Source organism: Eulemur rufifrons, chromosome 28 (assembly GCF_041146395.1).
Source record: "Eulemur rufifrons isolate Redbay chromosome 28, OSU_ERuf_1, whole genome shotgun sequence".
Lineage (NCBI taxonomy): Eukaryota > Metazoa > Chordata > Mammalia > Primates > Lemuridae > Eulemur > Eulemur rufifrons.
The window spans coordinates 59,412,032-59,436,118 of record NC_091010.1 but is presented as its reverse complement, the minus strand read 5'-3'; the positions used below and the strand labels follow the sequence as shown (position 1 = coordinate 59,436,118).

General features: G+C 41.9%; 1 protein-coding gene across 1 annotated transcript; it reads right to left on the bottom strand.

Moving 5' to 3' along the window:
• Positions 1-2,033: 2,033 nt before the first annotated feature.
• On the bottom strand, positions 2,034-14,928 carry PNLIPRP1 (pancreatic lipase related protein 1). The gene is made up of 13 exons (XM_069460701.1): positions 14,880-14,928; positions 14,138-14,294; positions 13,514-13,637; positions 11,758-11,892; positions 10,237-10,346; positions 8,663-8,781; positions 8,445-8,563; position 7,603; positions 6,812-6,930; positions 5,775-5,904; positions 3,725-3,833; positions 2,345-2,512; positions 2,034-2,097 (listed from the first exon to the last, which is right to left on the bottom strand). Exons 1-13 carry the CDS (start codon positions 14,926-14,928, stop codon positions 2,034-2,036), a joined length of 1,404 nt encoding a protein of 467 aa, XP_069316802.1.
• Positions 14,929-24,087: the final 9,159 nt, after the last annotated feature.

The following is a 24,087-nucleotide window of genomic DNA, read 5'->3' as shown; positions in this document are numbered from 1 at the left end:
TTGGGTCAAGGATCTATGGGGCTGAGCTTAGACTCCCCAGGGTGTGTTAGGAGGTGGATGCTAGATAACCACACTGATTGGCAGTCAAGGTCCAAGGCCTTGGAACCTGCTGTTCTTTGCCTTCCTGGAGTTTTCTCCAGCTGCATATCTGATAAAAGGACACAGGTTCCAGGACAGGAATGTAAGGATGTGGGAAGAGTGAGCTGGTTCTTCTCCAGCTCAGATCTCCCTCCATCCATGGTCTCCCCTGCCCCTGCAGTTGGGACCCAGGTCTTTCCAGGTCACCCTGAGGCTCAGGGCAGTGCCTAAGCTGCGTTCTTATGGTGTGGCCAAGAGCCTTGGGAAGCCTCCCCAACTGACTTCCCTTTTCCATGGCTGTGTGCTTTTCTCACTTTTCTCCCTATTTTAAAATAATTTCCCCCAAATCATCGTTTATAGCTGAGGAGTGCAGTGAGACAGGCTGTCCTTGGACAGGGTTCTTACCCATGGACAACCAGCCAAACCTTCTCCATCATACCTAGGTTTCATTCACCACCCTCAGAGGTCCTCATCACCTCTTGCCTGGATATCCGCAGTGGCCACCTCCTCCTAGCTGGCCTCGAAACCTGCAGTCTCTGTAGGACATCTTCCTTCAAACCTGGACCTAAACCCACTGGCTCTGTGGAGCTTTCCCATCTTGATCCTTCCCTCTTCTGGGACACTCTGTCCTGGGACTTACGTTGTTTTTTGTATCTAGAAGGCAGCTATTGCGCGCTCCCCGAGGGGGCAGAGTTGGTGTCTTCTGCTTTCCACTCTCCCCAGTGCCTGGCACGGGGGTGGGAACAGAGCTGGTGTTTGATGTTTGCAGAATCTAAGTTGCATTGATTGAGCTCTTTGCCAATGTGGCGCAGCCTTGTCTGGGGTGTGGTAAAACTGTGACAGAGGGCCTCAGCCTGGGCTCCGTTCTCTCGCTCGGTGCTAGGTGTCCCCTCCCGCCACCATCATCTTTATCACCCTCATCATCACCACTGTTTAACCGAGCACTCCGCCCTGTGCCCTGTCCTGGGAGGCCTACAGTCGCTCCTTCCATCCTTGCCACAACACTGTGTTTGAGGGATAACTGGAGCCCACTCGCATTCGAGTTTGACGCGGCATTGCTGGTTAGAAACAGAGGCCAGGCACCGGAACTGCTGTGGTGGGATGTGGGGCCTGGTGATGCAGGAGGAGACCCTCTGGTGAGGCAGTGACTTTCCCAGATGACCTCAGGACAGGCTGGGCCACCTCAAACAACGCCCAAAGTAGAGAGTCTGTGTGGGTGGGGCCACTGATCAGTAATGACTGCTGATTGGCCAGGGGCTCCCAGGGGCCCAAGCCGATTGGCTGACAGAATAGCCCCGCCTACACAGGGCCCGCTCCTTCTGAAAGCGTTCCTCTCACCTCTCCCCAGACAGCCCCGCCCTGAGAGGCCCCTGCCCGGAAGACGAAGAACCGGCCAGACACTGCCCCTTGCCCAGGGGAGTCGGGGCTGGAAGTCTGTCAGCGCTCTTTGCAGGTGCCCGCCCCAGGCTCTGCATACCTCACCCAGGGCCAGGGCCGCCCAGTGGTCCCACCACCACCAAATCTGCCGCCACACAGAGGCCTCAGCATCCCTGGACCTTTCCCTAAAGGTGGTCAAGGTGAGTCAGCAGCCCGACCCTCCGTCCTGACTGGAACGCCAAGTTTGAACAGCTACCTCCCCCTCACTGGGTCTCAGTTTCCCTCTGAAAGATGAGGGGCGGGGCTAAAGGCTGGCAGAGCTCTAATTCTACTGCTAATTGCCACCCTCTCAGGTAAAGAGAATACGGGGGGCATGGGGACCAAGGAAGCTGGGGGAAAGTGATCAGAAGTCAATGGCGAGAAACCCAAGTATATGGAAATGCCCAGGAAATTTTTAAATGTTCGATTCCCTCTTGTCGCCACGGGCGGCAGCTGACGCCAAAGATAGACGTGTTGAGTGGACAGATGCATCAGTGGATTTTATTGATGTGAACACAGCGGGCATTCCTGCCTGGAGTTTAGCAGGGCGTGACAGTGAGCAGCACGTCTTCTCTCACAGTATCTTCGCTGCAGAAGTTGTGCCTGCGGAGAAAAATGAGCGCTTTTTAAGTGTTTGGGTATCCTTAGTGAATGCCCCGGTGATTTGAGTTGTTAAGCAAAGGTAATTACTGATTTACAATTCAAAAGACATGAGGAGAGCACTAGGGCTGTAGCTTCCACCGGTTCCCGGAGAACAGGTTGCATCAGGGCTTTCTGGGGTGGGCTTCCATTATATTATAACATGAACCTTTCCAAACATCCTTAGGCACAAGCCAGCAAAGATACTTACACTGTCTGCTCCTCTCCCTTTTGCACGGTAATCTTGGCTGCACCCACTTTGGGGAGGGCTGGATTTACCACGTTGTTATTCCAAAGAAACTTGACTTTCTCAATTGTTCCAACATCAAGCTGTGCATCAAACTCGCTGGTATGGGTTGTGCCTGGTTTGATAATCCCACTTGACAGAGAGAAACAGAAACAATCTTGTTCATAGAAATGAGTTCTAATGACCATATACGACCATGCTGCTTTTTTTCTATTTTAGATAAACAGGAGTATTTTTCCAAATTAATTTCCAAATAAAGGAGGTAGAAGTGGAAAAGCCAGCAGCTTCCAACAATTATTTATTGTTTTTTAAACTCTAGTTAATTTTTCCTCAAAACTTTCTTATAGAAAATAATATAATTCCTTCATATTATTTTGTATTTGTTTCTGGAAGAATTATTTGTACAAAAATAAATGAGTCATGTAGTTTAACACAAGAAGTATCTGTTATTATGCTAATTAGAAAATAAGATATCGGAGGTAATATTAGATTTGTTTATTTATTCATTTATTTTTGAGACAGGGTCTTGCTCTGTCACCCCGGCTAGAGTGCAGTGGCATCATCATAGCTCACTGCAACCTCCAACTCCTGGGCCCAAGTGATCCTCCCACCTCAGCCTCCCCAGGAGCTGGGACTAGAGGTGTGATTCACTATGCCAGGCTAATTTTTAATTTTTTTTTTTTTTGTAGAGATGGAGTGGCTCAGGCTAGTCTTGAATTCCTGGGGTCAAGTGATCCTCCAGCCTGGGCCTCCCAAAGTGCTAAGATTGCAGGGATGAGCCACCTCACCCAATCTAGATTTATTTATTTTTTGAATTTGATCTATTGAGAGAGAAAGAATTAAATACCTGGGTTTATAATAGAGAAAAGAAAAATTATTAGCAGAAATCTGCAATTCAGTACATAAACTAAGTATAGTCATGTGTTGTTTAAGGACAGGAGTACTTTCTGAGAAATGCATCGTTAGGTGATTTTGTTATGTGAGCATGATAGAGTATACTTACACAAGCCTGTGTGGTATAATGCGTGCTGCTCTGAGGCTACAAACCTGTACGGCACATTACTGTACTGAATACTGTAGGTAATTGTAACATAATGGTAAATATTTGTGTATCTAAACATATCTAAACATAGAAAACATTCAGTAAAAATATGGTATTATAATCTTATGGGGCAACCGTTGTATATGCGGTCTGTGTTGTTGACCAAAGCATTGTTATGTGGTACATGGCTATAATTTAAAATCCATTGATATATAAAGAGATGATATGAATTCAGATTAAGTATATGCCTTGAAAGCTGTGTATATTATCAAATGAGATGTAACACTAAAATAAGAAATTACCTGAAGACTTCATACTGGTGAGTGTTTCCCTTATCTCCAAACAAAGCAACTTTGACCCAACCAGTGGCTGTTCTTCCAGACAATGTTATGGAAACCCCGTATCTCCAGCCTGCACAGACATAGAATAGTTCAATTTATTCACATGCAAAATATGTGACTCAAATCCCAGACTTCTGTCTCCTTCCCTTACAATGAGGCATCAAAGTATAAGAAATTCTACTTATTAATCTATAATTGAAACTAGGCCTTAATGGGAAGTACATATTCAGCCATAGCCCATTAGAGACTTGTACTGCCCAGTAAGGGGGTCTCTAAGCACATGTGGCTGCTTATATTTAAATCCAAATTAAATAAAATTAAACATTTAGTTTTTCAGGTATACTAGCTGCATTGCAAGTGCTAAATTGCCACAGGAGGTGAATGGCTACTGTATTGGACAGCACAGAACATGTCCCTCATTGCAGGAAGTCTGTTGGACAGCTCAGCTCCAGACTTGCAGTACTATGAGTTAGGGTGAAAAGAGAAAGAACGAGGGAAGGTGGCTCAGGAGTGCCGTTGATGAGCACCTCAAGAGCAAGGGCTGTGTCTCATTTCTGCAGTCCCAGGGCCCTGGACAGTCTCCAGCACAGAGTAGGTACATGGGCAGTTGTCACCTAGATTTCTACCTGGAGTGCTGTCCTAGTGCCTGGATGCACGCACACATATAGCTGCATAAAAATACACATACACATACATAAACCTATACACATATGACCACACACATACACATAAATGCCAACATACAAACACACATATAAACATGCATATGCACAAACACATACACACATGTATATGCACATATCTATACATGTACACACACATACATAAACACACACATACACTCTTTGCCTAACTCCTATTTATCTTTCGTATCCTCAGAGACATTGCTCCGGACTCTCCCTCTGGACAGGGCCAGGTCCCCTGTTCCATAATGCCACAGCAGAAGCCCACCAAGCCCAACACACTTGTAGTTGCTTATTCAGTTTCTGTCTTCTCTGCTGTATTATAAATTTCATGAGTAGAGTGTCTTATTTATCCCTGCATCCCCAGTGTCTAGCATGGTCTGTGGTCCATCAATAAATGTTGGTTAAGGAATGAATACATGGTTATCAAATGTTTAATTTGTTGTTGTTAAAACATGGGCAAGTATTTTATGCATCACTACATCAGTGGAAGGATTGATAATCAATGTCTTCTTACAAAAAAAATATATTCGGAGTGATGGAAACATTCTGTATCTCGATTTGAAGGTAGTTATACAACCATTTGTCAAAACTCATACACTGAAAAGGGTGAATTTTCCTGACTATAAATTATAACTCAATAAATCTGACCATAAAACTATATAAGACATGTATTATATTTATATATTTATATAGAAACATAGCCTCTGTTTTTACTGGGCCACATATTATAGAGCTGTCATAGGGAAGTTTGCTACAAAGTGGTCCAAATATGCCCAGTCTCTACCCTATGTCCTAGTCCATTCAGCAGGTTTTGTAGATAAATCACCCTCCCCTTGAATCTCACCCCTACTCCACCAGAAAGGCAGGCCCTGGGCATCAGGAATGCATAGATAGAGTGGGGAAAATGGAGAATGGAGTTGGGATTCTTAAGGGGCACAACCTAGGAAAGAGCTGGTATTAAATAAATGTTTACTGAGTGACTAGAACAACAGATGTGTCTGACACAATCTTAAAAATAAAAGGAACAATAAACTATGGAGTGGCAAAAATTCAGGGTAGCTAGTCACAAGGACATGCAAATTGTCATAATCCCATTAATTATACTATTTGCTTCCACTCATTTCATGCCATACAAATAAAATGGAAGAAATGCAGGCTTTTTCTAAATCTTCAGTTGCATCTTAAATGGGATACTTTGGGTGGATGCATCCTTTTCTAAGATAATCAAAATGTACCCATAAATATTTCAGGTTAGAGGCAAGCCCTTCATTTGTAACAGAAACTATGTTTTCTTTACCTGGACAGGTAGACCAAGTACAACTTACGAGCAAAATTGCTGGCATCTCCTATGTTCAAGAAGAATTTCTGCTGCTCCTCACTTGTCTTGCCAGCAAATTTATCAGCATAGTGACCCATCTGTGGGCACCCTTGATCTGGACAGGGGAAGCACTTGTTCTAATGAGAAGAGGTAGATGAGACTGTAAGGTGGATTTGTCTTTTTATGACTGATACATGTGGGGGAGCAGACACTCAGTTTTCCTATAGCCTGAGCATTCTCATTTGTAACGGGAAGGGGGTTAGAACAGGTAATTTCTAAATTACTTTCATCCAGGGCAGGGTTCCCAACCCTTATGCATAACACATTAGAATTGTTTGGGAGCTTTAAAAATACTGATGCCCAGGACCCAGGTTAGATGAATTATACCTTCCATTGAGTAGTATGCTGGTGAATGATTAGCAGCTCATTCTCTGGGACAAAAAGCCCTGATTATAGCATTTACCAATTTCCATGGTGTAAATCCTCTGACAGTGGCCGATTTCAGACTACCAATAAGATGTCCCTGAATGTGGAGTTGGGAAGGGATGCTCACGCTGGCTCCTCTAAGTCAGAACAGGCAGGCTCCAGCCTATCTTTTCTTCCAGCTTTCCCCTTCTTGCCAGCCTGGCACATAGGACCCCAGCATCCACCCTGCCCTCTCTCTGTTGTGTGAGCTCTTCTCTCACACATTCTTTTGTTCTGGCTCTGCCCTTGTCAGAAATGTACACTCCTCTTCCTTCTAAATTCTGTCATTTCCAACCCAGATTCAAATGTTGCCTCTTTCAGGCAGCCTTTCTACATCATTGAATTGACTGCTCTTCTCTCTGATTTCCCAGAGTTTTCTCTCCCACATGACTAATTTCATCTAGAATTTTAGCCACTTCCTGCCTAAAGTTTTTTTTTCTTTCTGGACTCCACAGGACCATGAACTCTGAGGAACGATGCAAGACACATAGTGAGAAGGCATTGCAGATCCCAAACACAGTAGGACACCTGTCCCACAGTAGGGTGGTGACCATCATTCAAGTCAGGACAATAGCTTACAGACTGGAAGGACTTGTAGGAAGCACAGGGGTATGCAGCAAACCCGCCTGGGTTGAGGATGCTGTTTGAGTAATACTTGTAGCTTCCTAGGTGATTGCAAGCCACAAAGTCCCGAGTTCCTGGGGAAACAAATGAGAACATATGCATAGGTGGTTGGGGGATTTGTAATAGCTTCTCTGCCTCTGTCTCCAAAGTGGGACCATATTTTCAGAAATTTAAGATAAGTCCCAAATCCAGTCACAATAATGACAATTAACATATAGAGGGTGCTTTCTGTGTGTCGGGCAATGTTTTGATCACTTTACATGCATTGTCCATGTTATCCTTACCCTTCCTAGGAGGTGGGTACCATATCATCCCTATTTACATCCATATATTGCCATATAATTCATACTTGACAGGAAAATCTACAGATTACAGCCTCAGATTTGCAGATCATAGATAGTAAGTGGGAGAGCCGGTAATTAAACTCAAGCCCATCCCTCTAACCTCTGTGCCATCTGGTGTCATAGGCACCAAGATGGAGGTCCTCAAAGACATGACCAGATGTGACATGACCTTAGATATGATAAAGCCAGTGCAAGGACATTTTCATGCTGTACTTATGCAACTGAAAGGAGGGCTGAATAACTTTAGGTAACTTTGTCTGAGCATCACTCTTATAGTGTCTTGATCTTCCTTGCAATCTTCCTTGGCTCCTGGCAACTCCTGCCAAGTGACAAATGTCACAGCACACCTTCCAGACCTGGCTTGAACTTGCTTGGCCATTACTGGTGGAGAGTTTAGGCTACCCTATCCACGCAAACCCCCATAAGACTGTGAAAGACAAAATGTATTTGTCCTCATTCTTAATAATTGCTTTGATGGCATCCATACTTGCCAAGCCATTTTGATGAAATTCAATAAAAATCATTGCTCCTTAGAAAAACCCACTAAGGATTTTAACCTGTGTGGTGCCACATGACAAGTTTGGCATAAAATTTCACCTGTCCGTAGTCCTTTTGACCTCATTAGATACAGAGTCAGAGCGTATCTGAAGGATTGCCTTTATTCCCAGATGTGCTAAATCAACAACAAAAAGTTGGAGTAGCAGACTCCACTGTAACCTTCCTTACCTAGGATTGTTCCTCATTCCTGCTCAGCATAGGTGAGCAATGGCTTCATTGTGCAAATGGCTTTGCCATGGAAACCATTGGGGATATTTTCATTCTGGATACCAAATTAGATCTAATTATATAGGTTTGAACCATATCATTGACTCCTAAGGGAGAATTTGCAGAAAAGTTCTCCTAGTTATAGTCAGGATGTTTACTCTTCCAGTATTTCCTTTTTCTGTTAGTTAATTACCAATTGATTGTTGGACTTATAGCTTTAAGCAACAGTTTTATAATTCTTTGTTTCTTGTACACTCTAGGACATCAACAGCAGTGTTCTAAGGAGGTGCAAAATCAGTAGAGCTGAGATATAACAAATGATATGTCGCTACATTTTTCCAAAATAATGTCCAGAAGGGGAACTGTATATTTTTAAAGAGAGATGTGTTATCATTCCTAAGATTTGCTCTGGAAAGGCACTGCTCACCCCAGGGAAGTGATGCCCTGCCTTCTCCTCTCATTCCCACCAGAGCTATAACTGCCCAGATGCCATCAAGGTCCACGATCTGCGACAGAGCGTTCTTCTTGCATCCTGGCATGTTCTCTCCTCCATTGGGGAAGAAGTCAAGGTGACCCACCAGTTGGTTTAATCCAAAACCTGAAATGTTTGGACCAGCAATGAGCTTTTTGTAATGCAGGGCTATCATGGTTAAAACACAATTGCACATGCTTGAAGCTGGAGCACTGTGGGTCTCACCCAAGAATGGAATCAGGGGAGCTGAATCCGTGTGAATCACATCAACAAAGGCAGCATCAGAGGGGTCAAGTCTCACCTCTTCAGCAGTACCCTCGAAACTTGCCTCTACAGGATCCAGGGTTGGATGGTCAGCACTGTAGAACAATAGGCCTGACTATAGGTGTCAGCGGGATAGGGGTGTACAGTTGCCTAGGCTGTGCAATGCTCAACTCAAGGGGGGCCATGCCCTGAAGTTGTGCAGTGCCGTGGCCCTGGGTGCTGAATATGAGGACCTGGAGTCTCAATGTAACTCATTACAAGAGGGCCCCAGTGACATGGATAGAAGAAGGCAGATGAGCCAAGATATTGAGAGTTTTTTTTGAACAAGGATTTTTTTTCCACATCAGATTCTCCCATTTACTTGTATATCTTTCTTCTTCAACATCTTATTTTTCTTCCCAAGTTTGAAGAAAAAGGGGAGAAGCACAGTATGGTATCATAGTTAGGAACATAGAATCTGGGGCTAGGTCATCTGGCTTCAAATCCCTACTAAACTACTTTTGGGGCAAGTTGCAAGACCTTGAGTAAGTTATTCAATCTTTTTGTGCCTCAATTTCCCTACTTTATAAAATGGGGTAATAATGGCATCTGTTTTATATGGTTGTTATAGATTAAATGAGTTAATATGTAGCACTTAGCACAGTGCCTGGCATATAGTCATGGCCATATAAGTAAAATATTAATATTTTTGACTATATTTCCTTCTTGACAGGACTCCTCGATTGTTAATAGTTTTTTGAAGATTTGGTCAGAGCAGCTGAAAAAGTGTGAATATAAATGTAGTTATCTGCTAAAAATAAAAGGAAGGTTTCTTACAAAGATAGAGTTGCTTAAGCCAAACATCAGCTTAATCGTGTCTGAATCTCAGTTCCACCACTGACTAGTTGTGCAACCTTGGGCAAGTTATTTGCTTCCCTGAGCCTGCTTCTTTAGTTCTGAGGATTAAATGAGAAAATATAAAGCACTTTTTGCAGTATTTGGGATAAGCAGGCACTTAATCTATGCTTACTATAATAATTATTTATGTTATATAGGTATATTTCATAGTTGTTATAATTCAAGTGCTTTGCTTGAGTTAACAGGATGCTTTTGGCCATAATGATGTCTGGGCTCCTTTTACCAGCAGAGGCAGTGGGGAAACATAATTTTCAGGTTCTACTGTACCCTTGATTTGAAAGAGAAGGGGGAAAGAAGTGACAATATAGCCCCTTCTTGATTATGTTTCGCTCATTTTCATACTAGCCTTACCCTGCATTTTCCTGGATGCTCAGTGTTGCTGGGCGACCTACACCGCCAGAAAACTTGGACCTAGAGAGGTGGGACCAGGACAGAGATGGAAGAAGCAAAGGGGGACAAAGCTATGACTCATGGGCTTCTTGGGGTCTTCCTAAAATGTTTTGTGCAGGCTCCACCCTCCTCTGCCGCAGCCCAGGGGGACAGTCTCCTTCAGGGCAATTCTACACTGGGCTGCATCCTTATGACCACATTTTGGGGTTACTGGGGACAAAACATGGGGCCCTGTCCCTGGGGCCTTACCAGTAATCCTGCCCACGCCTGGGGTCCTGCTCCCTGCCTCTCCAGCCACGTGGGCTCCCAGGCTGTGGCCAATGAGGTGGACATTGGAGAGTGAGTAGCTGTAATTTGTCTAGAGAGGGGAGATTGTATTTTCAGGATATTTTTTTGTGCTGTGGTTTTTCTAACATGCCAACCTGATAGTATCACTCATCAGCCGAAAACCTTCTATGCCTCTCACTGCCCTCAGGATCAAACCCAAACTCATTGCGAGGGTCCTCAGAACTTTCCTAATTCGTCATCTATTTTTCTAGACTCTTCTCCAGCCAAACCCTTATTTGAACTTTCAGGCACTTGAATATGTCGTAGTCTTTCCCCTCTGGGCCTGGTTTATTCTTCTCCTCCCATTTTTTGTCCATCCCCCAAGCACTTGCCCAGCTGCAATCAACACAGCCGAGCCTTCAGCTCTCAACTTAGATGTCTCTTCCTGGGGAGACATCCTTAATCACCCCCACAGCAGTCTGGATTAGCTGCCCTCCATGTGTTCCCATAAAGCCTGTGCTCTCCCCATCAGAATCCCCAGTAGATCACACTCTATAGTCATTGCAAGTCTTCACTGCAAGCACTTTGAGAGCCTGGATCTCATTCATCCTCTTTACCTCCTCACGTGCTCCTGATACTGTGCTCCAAAAATACCGAAAACAAAACAAAACAAAACAAAAACAAAAACAAACAAACAAACAAAAAAAAACAAATCCAAATCAAATAGAGCTACGAGGTGTTTCCAAATGTTGTTCTCAAGAGACGTTCACACAAAGATACCTCATTTATTGGTCTACAGTGCCTCTTGTACAAACACCAAGAGTTTTGATTTCTGCAGGGGTACAGAAGTGGGTTCTTTTGTAGACCCTTTAAATATAACACAGAAATGGCTGAGCCCTTTACCTGTTATAGAAAATAGTCATAAAGAATTACTGACTTAAAGAATTAAAGACTTAAAGAATTAGCTAAAATTAAAGACCAGAGTAGGAAAAAACAACCAAAATCACTGTGGCATAAGAAATTCCCCAACGTCAACAGAACCCACATCAACAGGCCAACAGAGTTGGTACATGCCAATTGCACATACTGCTCTTTGGCTCCAATCGTCTTTCCCTAGCAATGCTGTGTTTTGTCCCAAACAGAACTCACCTGGTGTCATAGGTGGCCCCTGAAGCTAGATGGTCTGGGCCCAAAAGATAACACTTCTATTCACCTGCTCTGTGATTTTTTTGGCAAACTAGTTAAGCTTCCTGGGCCTTCATTTCTTTATTTATAAATTGAAGATGATAATAAAAGCCCCCACCTCCTAAGTGTTAGCAATTATTATTTTTTCTTCTACTGGTGTGTCATTAAGGCAAGTTTCAGTTTTAGAAGTAAGATCCTGAAAGAAATGTCAATTCTTTCTAATTCTTCTTTAATCCATAATTCACAGCTTCATCTTTACCCAACAGAGACCAGTGGGCACTGCTTTCCTCCTCCCGTGGCCCAGCTGGCTGACTCACCGAGAGGATTTTGAGCATCTGGGCCACCTGGGCACCCACCACTCGCACGTTGTTGGCGGCCTGTGTGTAGGTGGTTTGGGAGCCCTTCTTCCAGTCCACACAGATGCAGTTCACCTCCTCCACCTTGAACATGTTCTGGTGTTGAGGAGATACCAGGGTGTTATCATGAGGGCACGGGAAACCCCATCCAGCGGGGCTCAGAAATGGCCACTTCCCTCTTCTCCTGGCTGGGGCACTGAGATAAACTAGACTCTGTTAGGCAGTCCTGTTGTCAGTTAGGAGTTGTCCTTCAGGGCCAATGCTATGAGAAAGGCAAATCGATTCCCTCTCTAGCTTGCAGATTAATTAAAACCTGGCCACTCTCTGGTTTTCTTCAACCAAATTCAATAAGGTTGATTAGGAGGAGAAAAACAATTGCATCATTAAAACAGCCCTATTTTGAAAAGGAAAGGCCTTAATTGAAATTTCCAGTGGCCAGTGTCTAAATGACCTGTAGATTTGACTGTGAGAGATCCTTTCAGCCATTTGGCAATGGCCCAGCCTCCTGGGCATTTACTGAGCTTCAGAGTGGGAGGGAAGCTTCACTGCTTTTACAGTCAGGACAGCACAGTATTTCACGGAGGAAACAAGCTCTGCAGATATTTGAAAAATAGAACTGCAGTGATTTAAAAGAGATTGAGAAAGGAAAACTTCTTCCTGGATGTCAAAGGAGCTGATATATCCTTAGGAGTTCTGTCAGGCAGTACATATGACCAGCTTGAGTTTAAAATGGTACTTTGAATTTAAAATCCACTTGGAATCTTTTCACATATAGGATACTAATATGTGTGATCACATACACAGAGATACTGAGAGTTTTTTCCTCAGGACTTTTATTTTCAAAGCAACCCTGAGGAATCTCTCATAACCCTGGAGAATTTGGGGTATACCTGTATCAATCAGATGCTTATGAATGATAGGACAGGAAAGGTGACAAGTGAAATATCTGGTAAACCAAGGCCAAATGCAGAATGACTTTAATTTTCCGTGTTTGTAATTTTTCCTGTTGACATTACCGACTGGCATTGTTGATATATGTGTGGAAGGCAGCCTCTTGGGGTAAATTCGAAGGTGACAGAAAAATTGATTGAACCAGTGTACTCATAAACAGAAAGGAAAATAGTATATTGTGCATGTATGTATCTGTGTATGTGTGCCTGTGCATGTGTGCACACATCTGTGTGTGCATGTGTGTCTGTGTGCACGTGTGTGTGATCACGTGTGTATTCTTCTGTTGCTGTCCTTCTGACTAATATTACATGTAGGTGGGTGGGGCACTTTCTGTTCTGCCAGTTTAGTCACCCAATCTTAGGTCTCTATATCTCAGATAAATTGTCGTAGCAACACATCTCTGACTGTCAGGTATGTGGGAAAGATTTGAACAAAAAGAACATAATCCTTTGTTTCTGGGAATACAAAGTACCCTCACTAAAAATGGAAGCAGAAAACATTGAGCCATGGTTTAAGCAGAAATGAGATAGTGGGAGTATTTTTCACATATTTTTCACATGTGGTTGCATCGGGCTACAGATGTAGTTCAGAAACATTGAAAGGAATTTTTATTTTTGTGAAGGGAGACATTTTAATTATATAGAGTTACATAATATGTAAGGATTTCCTATTGTCGAACTCATTGTTGTGAGTGTGTAAAGTGAGGTGGAGACTTTAGTGGCAAGCTGTGGCTGCAACCGGCGCAGGGATCAGAGTGGGCTCCTACCTGGCACATGTCTGTCACCCAGCTGTCATCTCCCTTGTCTATGAAGCCGTGGATGATGAACCGGGTCTTCCTGTTCATTTGAAAATTCGATGCCTCAATCGTTGTTGGATCTGAGAGGAGGAGAGTCTGTGACAAACGCAGAAGTGCTGCATGTTTTTGCAGCCCAGCCCTGCAGGCCTGTCTCTCCCCTTCCTCATCTCCGCCTGTGCCAGTGCCTTGACTCTTCAAAGCTTAGCACAAAGCCACCTCTTCCATGAAGCCCACTCTGATCTCCCTTTCCCTGCCCCATCTCCCCAGGCCAGTAACCCCTGTCTTCACTGGGTCTGGATTGTGGCTCACAATCTTACCTTCCGTGTGGTTCTTGTTAAATAGTAAGCTCTTTGCCCCAGACCAGAATCACATAACAGCTAGAGGTCTGGCAAATGTGACCCATTCATTCATTCTAACCAACATTTGCTGAAGACCTACACAGACTAGGTCTGGCAAACCCTGGGTGGCAGATGGAGGGATGTGGTGGGGCAGAGCAAGATGGAGGAAGAGGGTACAGAGATAAAGAACCCGTGGTCTGCCAGGTGGGCCTGGCCCCTCACCCAGTGACAGTGATGTTACAATGACAGAGGTCTCAGTTGAAAGTTGTTTTGGTTTTCGTTGGTGTAGAGCAGGAAGTGGGTGCCGATCTTCTCAGGGCTCCAGGGGAGAACTTTCAAGGGCCTAATTGCAGTCCCGGCCCAGGGCTCAGTGTCAGAAAAGCACCCGAGGTCCTCATAGCAAATTTCTTTTCCTACAGAGAAAGGATGAATCTTCTCAAGGAATGCCTCCTGAGGCTGGGCTCTGGGATATCACTGTTGTCCAGGCCTGGTACTCTCCTCTCTGGGATAGTCTGAAGACAATGAATGCACCCACCTTGGCCCCTCCCACTTTCTTCTTGGCCCCAGCACCCACCTACTGGCTTGGGACCAGTCCCATTGAATCCCACAGGGACACCAATGGTGCCTTCGCTTAGAACCACCCTCAAAACTTAAAAAGTTCTGAGTCCCATCCCTAGCTCTTCTGATATGTTTATTCACTAATGTGATAACAGGCATTGATAAGTCAGTATGTTAAGCCAGGAAGTGTTTAATGCTTTACCTAGGAAAGCTGGCCGTGAGCACCCTGGGCATGAAAGCAGGCCAGTGGGGAGATGCTCTGAAGCGGGGGCCCCCTTAAACTGCCCAGCCTACTTTCCCAGGCAGAGAGTGTCAGCCCCACCCGCCTCTCTCTAGAACCCAGGGGAAGTTGGGAGCACTGCCGTGGCTAAAGCTTCCTCTGGCCAGTGCTGAGATCTTGGATTTAAGCCCTTCCCAGGACCAGGTGCGATGTTTCTTACCTTTGGCTGCTCCCAGCAGGAAAAGCGTGATTGTCCAGAAGATCGACATCTGTAATAAACTTAAACATGTTCAGCCTCACCGGGCATTACCAGTGCAATGAGCAAAGACTCTCAGCTCTTCAAGGCTATTTGCTTTGCTTCTACTTCCCAGCAGGAAGGTGAAAGGAGTGACAAAAGTAGCTTACCCTGTCCAGTGTGCCAGGTGTTCCCCCTCACTGGATTGAGTCCCCAGGCCTTTTTTATTTTTTTATATTCCAGCCTTATCATTTCGGCGCTACTTCAAGAAAACAGCAGGTGATGATAGCACATGCTATGTGCACTTAATGTTTTAATCTGCACAAATATACAAAACAAGATTAATAACAGTGGTCAAATCTTTTCACAAGTCTAGGAAGATGAAAGAATGCTTGGTTAAAGGGGGGAAAAATCACTAACTTTGTACTTATGTAACTGTGCAGGCACTCGTGAGCTGAAGGGGCCCTACTTTTCAATTTTCAATTTCATCACCAAGTAGTCTACAGGTCTCAATAAGGACATAGTATCAAACTCTGATAATGGAGGGCAGTATTTCTCACTTGGAATAGATGGAAATGCCCTCAAATAGCTGAAAGTAGCGGGAAGTGTCTGATTAAGAAAACCTCTTCTCTCTCTCTCTGGCAAACTAGCCATACCTGGGCACGTGAGCTTTGTAGACAGATCCTCCCATTAACTGCTTGTTCCAGTTATCTATTACTATGCAGTGAACCAATCTAAAACATAATGGTTTAAAATAGCAGCAATTATTGCATTATGTCACTATAATTTCAATAGTTGGGTTCAGGAGGCTCCAAAAGTCCACTCCCCATCTGTTGAGTTTCCCTAAATCCTCTGAAGGTTGCAGATAAGACTCAGCCCCTGTGAGACTCTCATGACTTACTCAGAGACCTGCACATCTGTGAGCAGCCCAGCCAGTTCTCACAGCGAGACAGATAAGCCTTCCCATGGCAAACACTGTGGGTGCCCCCCACTGCCAAGTTAACTATGTCTCAATGTCAAAGTTCATAATCTTGAACAACCAAAACACTCGAGTACAGGCCCAAGGGCCCTCTTTAAAAAAATGGAAAAGATTTCTCTTGGAGTAGTAAAGAATAGCAGCCGTCAGTTATTGAACTTTGCCAAGTAAAGGCAGAGTTCCAAGCACTTTACATGTACTAGCTAATTTAGTCTTAAAACAACCCCATGAGGTAGGTACTATTATAAGCCTCCCTTTACAGATCTGGAAACCGAGGCACAGAGAGATAAGTAAAATGCCTGTAAAGCCACGCAGCTAATGATTGATAAGGTGGGATTTGAGTCCAGGCTGTATAGAGTGAAATAAGGAGTTGGTGAATATTCACTTATGGTGAGCAAGTAATCAGAAAGCTTTTTTGGGTGTCACCCACACAGAACAGGGGAGATACTTACACAGAATAAGTCAAAATAGAAAATACATTTCCCTTAAACTCTGCCAGGCCTGAGCCATCTGATTGGCCTGTCTAGGAGATGAGGTATTTAATCTTTGGGAGTCTGCTCATGGGGTCCAGGAAGGTGCTAGAGCCATTGACAAAGCCTGTAGTGAAGTCACAGTGGTGATAACAATAATACCTACTTCACAGGGTATACATTTTTATTTTAACAGCTTTACCGAGCTTTAATTTACCTAGAGTAAACTGCACATATTTAAATTGGTAAGTTTTCGTATACACACATAATGTGCACACACCTCTGAAACCACCACTGAAAATTAAGGCTGCAAAAATATCTGTCGCCCCCAGATATTCTTCCTGCCTCTTTGTAATTCTTTTTTCTCACCCCTTCCCACCTTCCCTCCTCCCAGGCAACCACTGATCTGCTGTCATCATGAAGTAGTTTGAATTGTCTAGAATCTTACATGAATGTAATGTAATGTGCACGCACTCTTTTCTCTAGCTTCTTTCATTCGGTGTAGTTATTTCAAGATCCATCCATGTTGCATGTGTCACTAGTTCATTTCTTGTCACTGCTGAGTAGTATTCCATTGTATGGATAGACTACAGTTTGTTTATCCATTCTCATGTTGGTGGTCATTTGAGTTGTTTCCAGTTTTTGGCTATTACAGTAAAAGCTGCTATGAATATTCATGTACAGATCTTTGTATAAAGATATACTTTCTTGTCTCTTTGGTAAATACCTAAGAATGAAATACTTGAATGATAGGTAGGTATATGCTTGGCTTTTTAAGAAACTGCCAAATTGCTTTCCAAAGAGTTTTCTCATTTTATATTCCCATTAACAGTGTATGGGATTTCAAGATTCTTTATATCCTCAATAATGAGTGGTATTGTCAATTTTTTAATTTTAGTCATTTAAATGTATTTATGGTGGTATTTCATTGTGGCTTTAATTTGCATTTTCCTAGTGACTGACAGTGTACCTTTTTCTATTCTTTCACTTCTTGAAATCTATTTGTGTTTTTGTATTTACAGTGCATTTTGTATAGGCAGAATACAATTGGATATTGATTTTTAAAAATTCATTGTTATAATTTCTGCCTTCTAATTGTGGTATTTAGACTGTTTTCATTTAATACAATTATTGATGTGGCTAGTTATAAGGTTATTGTCTTTCCCCCATGTCCTTTGTTCTCTTTGACCTCTTCTCATGCTTTATTTTGGATTTTTTTGGTTCAATTTTACCTGCTCCGTTGGTTTATTAGTCCTTTGGTTAATTATTTTAGTAGTTGCTTTAGAATTTTTAGCTTATCACATTCTACCTTTTAGTAATATTATACCAACTCACATATGGTATCATAATCTTCCAGTAGTATATTTCTAGTTCTCCCTCCTGCCCTTTACAGCATTGTTACCATATATTTTACTTATATAGTACATATATTATAAACTTCTCCAAATATTTTCATTACTTTTTAAATTTTTATTTATTTATTTTTTGAGACACAGTCTTGCTCTGTCGTCTGGGCTGGAGTAGCATCAGCCTAGCTCACAGCAACCTCAAACTCCTGGGCTCAAGCAATCCTCCTGCCTCAGCCTCCCAAGTAGCTGTGACTACAGGTGCCAGCCACCAAGCCTGGCTAATTTTTTCTATTTTTAGTAGAGACAGGGTCTTGCTCTTGCTCAGGCTGGTCTCGAACTCCTGAGCTCAAGTGATCCTCCCGCCTTGGCCTCCCAGAATTATTTTTTAAATAGTTATTTTCAAAGAAATTTTAATAAGAATGAAAAATCTCATATATTTATCAATGTAATTACTATTTCCTGTGCTCTTAATTCCTTTTTATAGATTCTTTTCCAACGAGTATCATTTTCCCTTGCCTGAAGGCCTTCCTTTAACATTTCTTGTAGGGTTGACCTGCTGGTGATGAATTCTTTCAGCTTTGGTATGTCTGAAATGTCTTTCTTTCATCTTCATCTTTAATAAAATTTTTAATTATTAAAAAATAATGAATAGTTGTATATATTTATAAGGTACCTGTGATGTATTGATACAGATATACAATGTGTATTAATCAAATCAGGGTAATTGGGGCATCCATCACCTCAAGGATTTATCTTTTCTTTGTGTTAGGAACATTTCAATTCTGCTCTTTTAGTTATTTTAAAGTATACCCTAATTTATTGCTGATTATAGTCACTTTGTTGTGCTATATCAAACATTCTCTCTAACTATCTAACTATATTTTTGCAGCCATTAGCCATCCCCACTTTATCCCCCTTTCCCCTCTAGTCTTCTCAGCCTCTGGTAATCATCATTCTACTCTCTGTCTCCATCAGATCAATTGTTTCAATAGTTTTAATAGTTAGCTCCAACATGTGAGTGAGAACGTGTGAGATTTGTCTTTCTGTGCTTGGCTTATTTCATTTAAAGTAATGTTCTTCATTCTTTTTGTGGCTGCATAGTATTCCATTATGTATATATACCACAATTTTTTTATTCATCTGTTGATGGGCACTTAGGTTGATTCTGTATCTTGGCTATTGTTAATAGTGCTGCAATAAACATTGGAGTGCAGATACCTTTTTGATTTCCTTTCTTTTGGATATACACCTTACCAGTGGGATTGCTGGTAGTTATATTTTTAGTTTTTGGAGGATCTTCTATACTGTTCTCCATAGTGGTTGCACTAATTTATATTCCCACCAGCAATGTTCCAGGGTCCCCTTTCTCCACATCCTGGCCAGCATTCATTATTGCTTGTCTTTTTGATAAAAAACATTTTAATTGGGGTAAGGCGATATCTCATTGTAGTTTTGATTTGCATTTCTTTTGTCAAATAAAAGTAGAAGTTCAATTTGAATTTCAGATAAACAATATGTTTTAGTATAAATATGTCACATATTCATTGTCTGTGGGAAATATTTGTTGTTTATCTGAAATTCATATTTAACTGGGCATCTTAGATTTGATCTGGCAACCTCACTCCGTGTACCTGTGCTCCTTTTCATGCAGCTCCCTCACTTTAGCCCTTGTCCTCATAATGATTTGAATTCAGCCATCTTAGCCCTTCTTGAAAGGATTGGGCCGTGAATCTCTCCCAGCTCCACGTAAATATGTTTTCTTACCTGCCACTGCTCCCAGCAGCAGTGAAAGTGTCCCGAGTAGCAACATCTACACAAAGTTAGAAACATGATTGAGTCTGGCTAAAATAAGTTTTTAAAAGATTGGCATAATTCAAGTTCATTTAGACCTCTGGGGGAAAATGGGTAGATTCTGATAAATTGGGCCTGGAAATCGTGTTCCTGACTCACTGTGGCAGTTCCGTCAGGTTCTGCACACGACGAGATAGCACTGAAAGGTCCTTTTATAGGCAAACCTTATCTTTTTGAGCAGCACCATGAAAAAGCAGCATGAAAAGGAGAAAGTTCCAAGGATATATTTCTAATTTTAATCATAGGTAAACCAAAGTTGACAGAGTAGGTGAAGTTTCTCACATTATTTGTGGGAAGATGAGAGAAAGGTAGATATGTGAGTATGTGATGCTCAGAATCACCATAATTTCCTTGTAGTGAAGGTTCTTGTCTTCCTGCCCCTTTTTTAGTTTACATGGGCATGTGTGAAGCTAAGTTGTTTTCACAGACTTGATGACAACAGTCTTGAAAATAAATACCAAGAACTTACCAACTCATGCAGTTTTTGTATAACTTTGCCTTACCCTCACATACAGTGAAACAGAAACAAGCCTTCAAGATATTTCATTTCTTTCTACAAAGCAGTTGACATTTTATTTTGATAGTCCAAAAACTAATTTATTTCTCAATGACAAAATTAAGGAAAGAATGAATAAGCTAACAAAAGGAATTGGAGATACTGCCGAGAGTATAGAGGTGGATTCAGTGACCCCCACCATCAGATGAAATTATGAATAAGACAGAAAGATACAATTCAACTTGGAAAAAATAATCTAGGGAAAATAATCTGAAAGAAAAATGTCTGATAGAAAAGAACTGGGATGTTTTTATGATAAATTACTTACAATAAATTCTTAAAAGACTGCAATATGATACCATAATTTTAAGACACCAGAACCATTTATCCTGACAGTGTCACAGATACAGGTTGAAAGATATGAAATAGCCATGTTTGTAGGTCAAAAGTGGTAAAAAAATTATTCAGTCCCCTGGCAAAGTGTACAGGTACAGAAACAAAGCAAGAAAATTATTTGTGTACATAAAAAGTTTGAGAAAGTTGGCAAGGGAAATGTTAAAATAAAGACAGAAGGCAGAAGGGGCAAGGCAGGAATTCCCTGGAGACATGAAGAAGACATGAGGGAGACATGAGGAATTCCCATGCAATCCTTCATTTCTCAGCCTTGAGTCCTGTTCTCAGGGAGTCTACTTCAACCTTGATTAACTTGATTCTCTTAGAACTTCCCTCACTTGAGACCCATCATTTATGGGTCATGTCATAAACACAGAGAAGGCTGGAATTCTCTGGGTCTTGTGGTCACATCTTAGCATCTAGCCCAGTGCTTGGTACTTAACAGGGCATCAACACTTCCCTGTTGAATGAATGAACAAACAAATGAGGGAATGAATATGAAAGCAATTTATTATGTATATTTCTACAGTAACCACTACCTCTACAATCTCACAGTAAAGATCTGTGAAGTCTTTTACTTGAAACAAGCAGAAAACAAAAACAAAAACTATCCAGAAGCTTCTAAGAACTAAAGTCTTCCATCTCTGTAGTATTTAGTCATGGTAATCCTATATTAACTCTACGATCATATCCTATGGGAACCAACCTTCACTCTGGTTTTACCATGAAGCAATTTATATTTTGTGAATTAGCAAATAGTCCACACAAAATCTGTAAGTTGAAATGTAGATAGCACAAAAATTTAATCCATAATTAGGGTGACCTGTTTAATATAGGCTGTGTAATTAGAACCAAGAGTCACCAAATTTTGAAAAGACTAGAGTCTTCGGGGAGTTATTTTGTAAACTAAAATAGGTGCAAATTTTAGAATGTTTCAGGGAGATTCGATTTCTCCAATTTATAAAAACTAACAAGGGAATGGTACATAATCAGCAGTCTATCATGTCAGATCTGGATGAATGATTAAATCCAATTCTGTTGAACTCTTTAGCTGGGTTGTAAAATTTTATAAACGATATTGTTTCATTGAGACTACTAATGTGCAATCTAGAAATGTCTGTATTCTATATGGCAGAGTTGCTAGCGTGTTTATACAGGACATTGCATAAACTCTATTCCCTAACTTCCATTGTAGGAAGATAGGGCCAGGTGACCAACCTCTGGCCAATGAGATGTGAGTGCATGGATGTGTACCAGTTCCAATCCTGGTCATAAAAACCCACACATGGTCCTGCATGTTCCTTCCTTTCTGTGGCTTGATGCAGACAAACACAAAACCTTGAAGGCCATGTATTGAATCTGGCAGAACTACAGGATGGAAGGAGCCTTCACAGAGGAAAGCCACCCACCAATCATGAACACCCATTTTAAATTGTACATGAACAAGAAATAAATTCTGTTACTTTAAGCCCTGAGATTTGAGTATATAGCAGTTAGCATTGCCTTAACAAATAGAGATTATTTACATACTGTTTCTCCTACTTCCATGAACAGTTTGGGTACCAAATGCTGGGCTGTACGTTTCACCATGAAATTTGGATGATACTTAGACATAACACAAATACTTGGACAGATTTTTTCTAATACTTGGTTTTTAAAAACTTCTTTCCTGCTATTTCCCAAATTTTAAAAAAACAACTGTTTAAGTCTTCATTTAATTTTTGCAGGATTTTATTTTTAATGGACATTTTTTAGTTCAGTCCGTGGTGGTGACCATCGTTTCACAGGTAATATGAAGCCATATGATACCCAGGGTTTACTGAAAATTCACCCAGTGTTGCCTAGGCCCCCAGATACTATTTATGTGAAGTTGGAGCAGCTCGATGTTCTGGGTACATAGGAGACTCTCAAAGACCAGAATTGGAGTGGAGCTACCACCCAAACCCTGCTTTCCACCAGCCTCTGTTTCTCCCTACATCTCAGGATTGCAGATTTGAAGATAAGCCTGTTTGATGGTGATGGAGCCTTGACAGTCCTCACCTAGATACCTCATGACATTGAAAGCCAAGATAGGCTGTCACTGAGAAATAATTCCATCTACCCTGGATTTATCAGAGCATTGGATAACATTGATTCAACTTTGACTCTGAAACCTTGGACATTTAGAAATAACAATGCCAAACTTGAAGGCTTCCAATCAAGTAGTTATATTGGCAGAGGAGTTAAATATTGATTTAAGTTTAGACTCTGATCCTGGCAACCTGGTGATAACAAACTCCAGCTGAGAAAAAGTAAGGGCCTGGAGCACCTGTGTGGCCAGATGACCAGCCTGTTAGCCAAACAAGGTCTCGTTTACTTAACCTTCTGAGAGCCTGGCCTGCCGTTACTATTTAGCTCAGCCTCTTGCCAGGGCCCTCAAAGGGAAGGAGGATGTGCTATCCTGAGCCTCCCAGAATTCCCTGAGCAGAAAAATCCTGTGAATATCTGGGGGTTGTTATTGCTTCACATCTTCCAGAGCAACCACCCTGCCAAATGTGAGGGGATGTAGCTCATCAAGACCCAAAACATGTAATTATAGTCAACCTGCCTCTGTTATGCATGAAGATGGTTTACGTTGTGGAATTGAATAACAAGCATACCTGTCTGTCTTAGTCTGTTTTGTGTTGTTATAACAGAATATCTGAGACAGGGCAATTTATAAAGAAAAGAAGTTTATTTGGCTCATAATTCTGGAGGTTGGGACATTCATGATCATGTGACCCATGTAGTGAGGGCTCATACTGCTTCAACTCATGATTGAAAGTGAAAGTGGAAACAGGCATGTGGTAAAAGAAGAAACAGGAGGAAAAACAACTCGCTCTCATTGCAACTGATGCAGTCCCTCCAAAGGGAGAACTCACTCCTGAGAGAAGGCATTAGTCTATTCATGAGGGACCTGCTGCACCCATGACCCAAGCACTTTCCTCTTGGCCCCACCTCTCAACACTGCAACAGTGGTAATCAAATTTCAACATGAGTTTTGGCAGAGACAAACTGCATCCAAACCATTGCAATCTCTAAAATTTTATAGAATTAATGATTGTTTTCCACATTTCTTAAGTTTTTGCATTTAATCTTCCAATGAGCCTGCTGAAGGATTAGCTGTTTTTCACATGAAGACAGTGAGATAGAGATACTTTAAGCAACTTGCCCAGGGAAGCACATTTGGTAAGAAGCAGAGCTAAGATTGGAGGGACAAGTTCTTTCTACCTACCCCACCTGACTTGCTTGTGTCCGTCTACAGAAGGCCATGTTCTCCTGGCCTGTGTTAGCCTAGCATTGATCTAAAATATGGTCAAGGATGAGTACAGCTGGCTGTATTATGTGTGTAAAAATGAGTATCTGCTTTCTAAAACAAATATATACAAATATTTTTTTGGATAGTTTATTTATTGTTTTATTTTTATTTTTTCCCTACCAATAATGCAGCAAATGGCAATTTTATTCAGTATAAATACAACTTTTGTCATATTGAATATGACAATCATTTCTTTCCTAGGCTATCACAGTAGTCTTCTAACTGCTGCCTTTGCCCTTGGACTCTCACCTTGTTTTTTTTGTCTTCTGCATCCTGTCAGACAGACAGTTCTAAAATGCAGTTCCAGATGGCTGACTAGAG

Excerpts from the sequence above, each read along its gene's own strand:
- PNLIPRP1 (XM_069460701.1), bottom strand. The coding sequence starts at position 14,928 with ATGTCGATCTTCTGGACAATCACGCTTTTCCTGCTGGGAGCAGCCAAA. Across the intron at positions 8,782-10,236 it reads GGCGTGGGCAGGATTACTGG|CCTGGATCCTGTAGAGGCAA; the intron begins TAAGGCCCCAGG and ends TGACCATCCAAC. Across the intron at positions 5,905-6,811 it reads CCTACAAGTCCTTCCAGTCT|AACAAGTGCTTCCCCTGTCC; the intron begins GTAAGCTATTGT and ends TCTTCTCATTAG.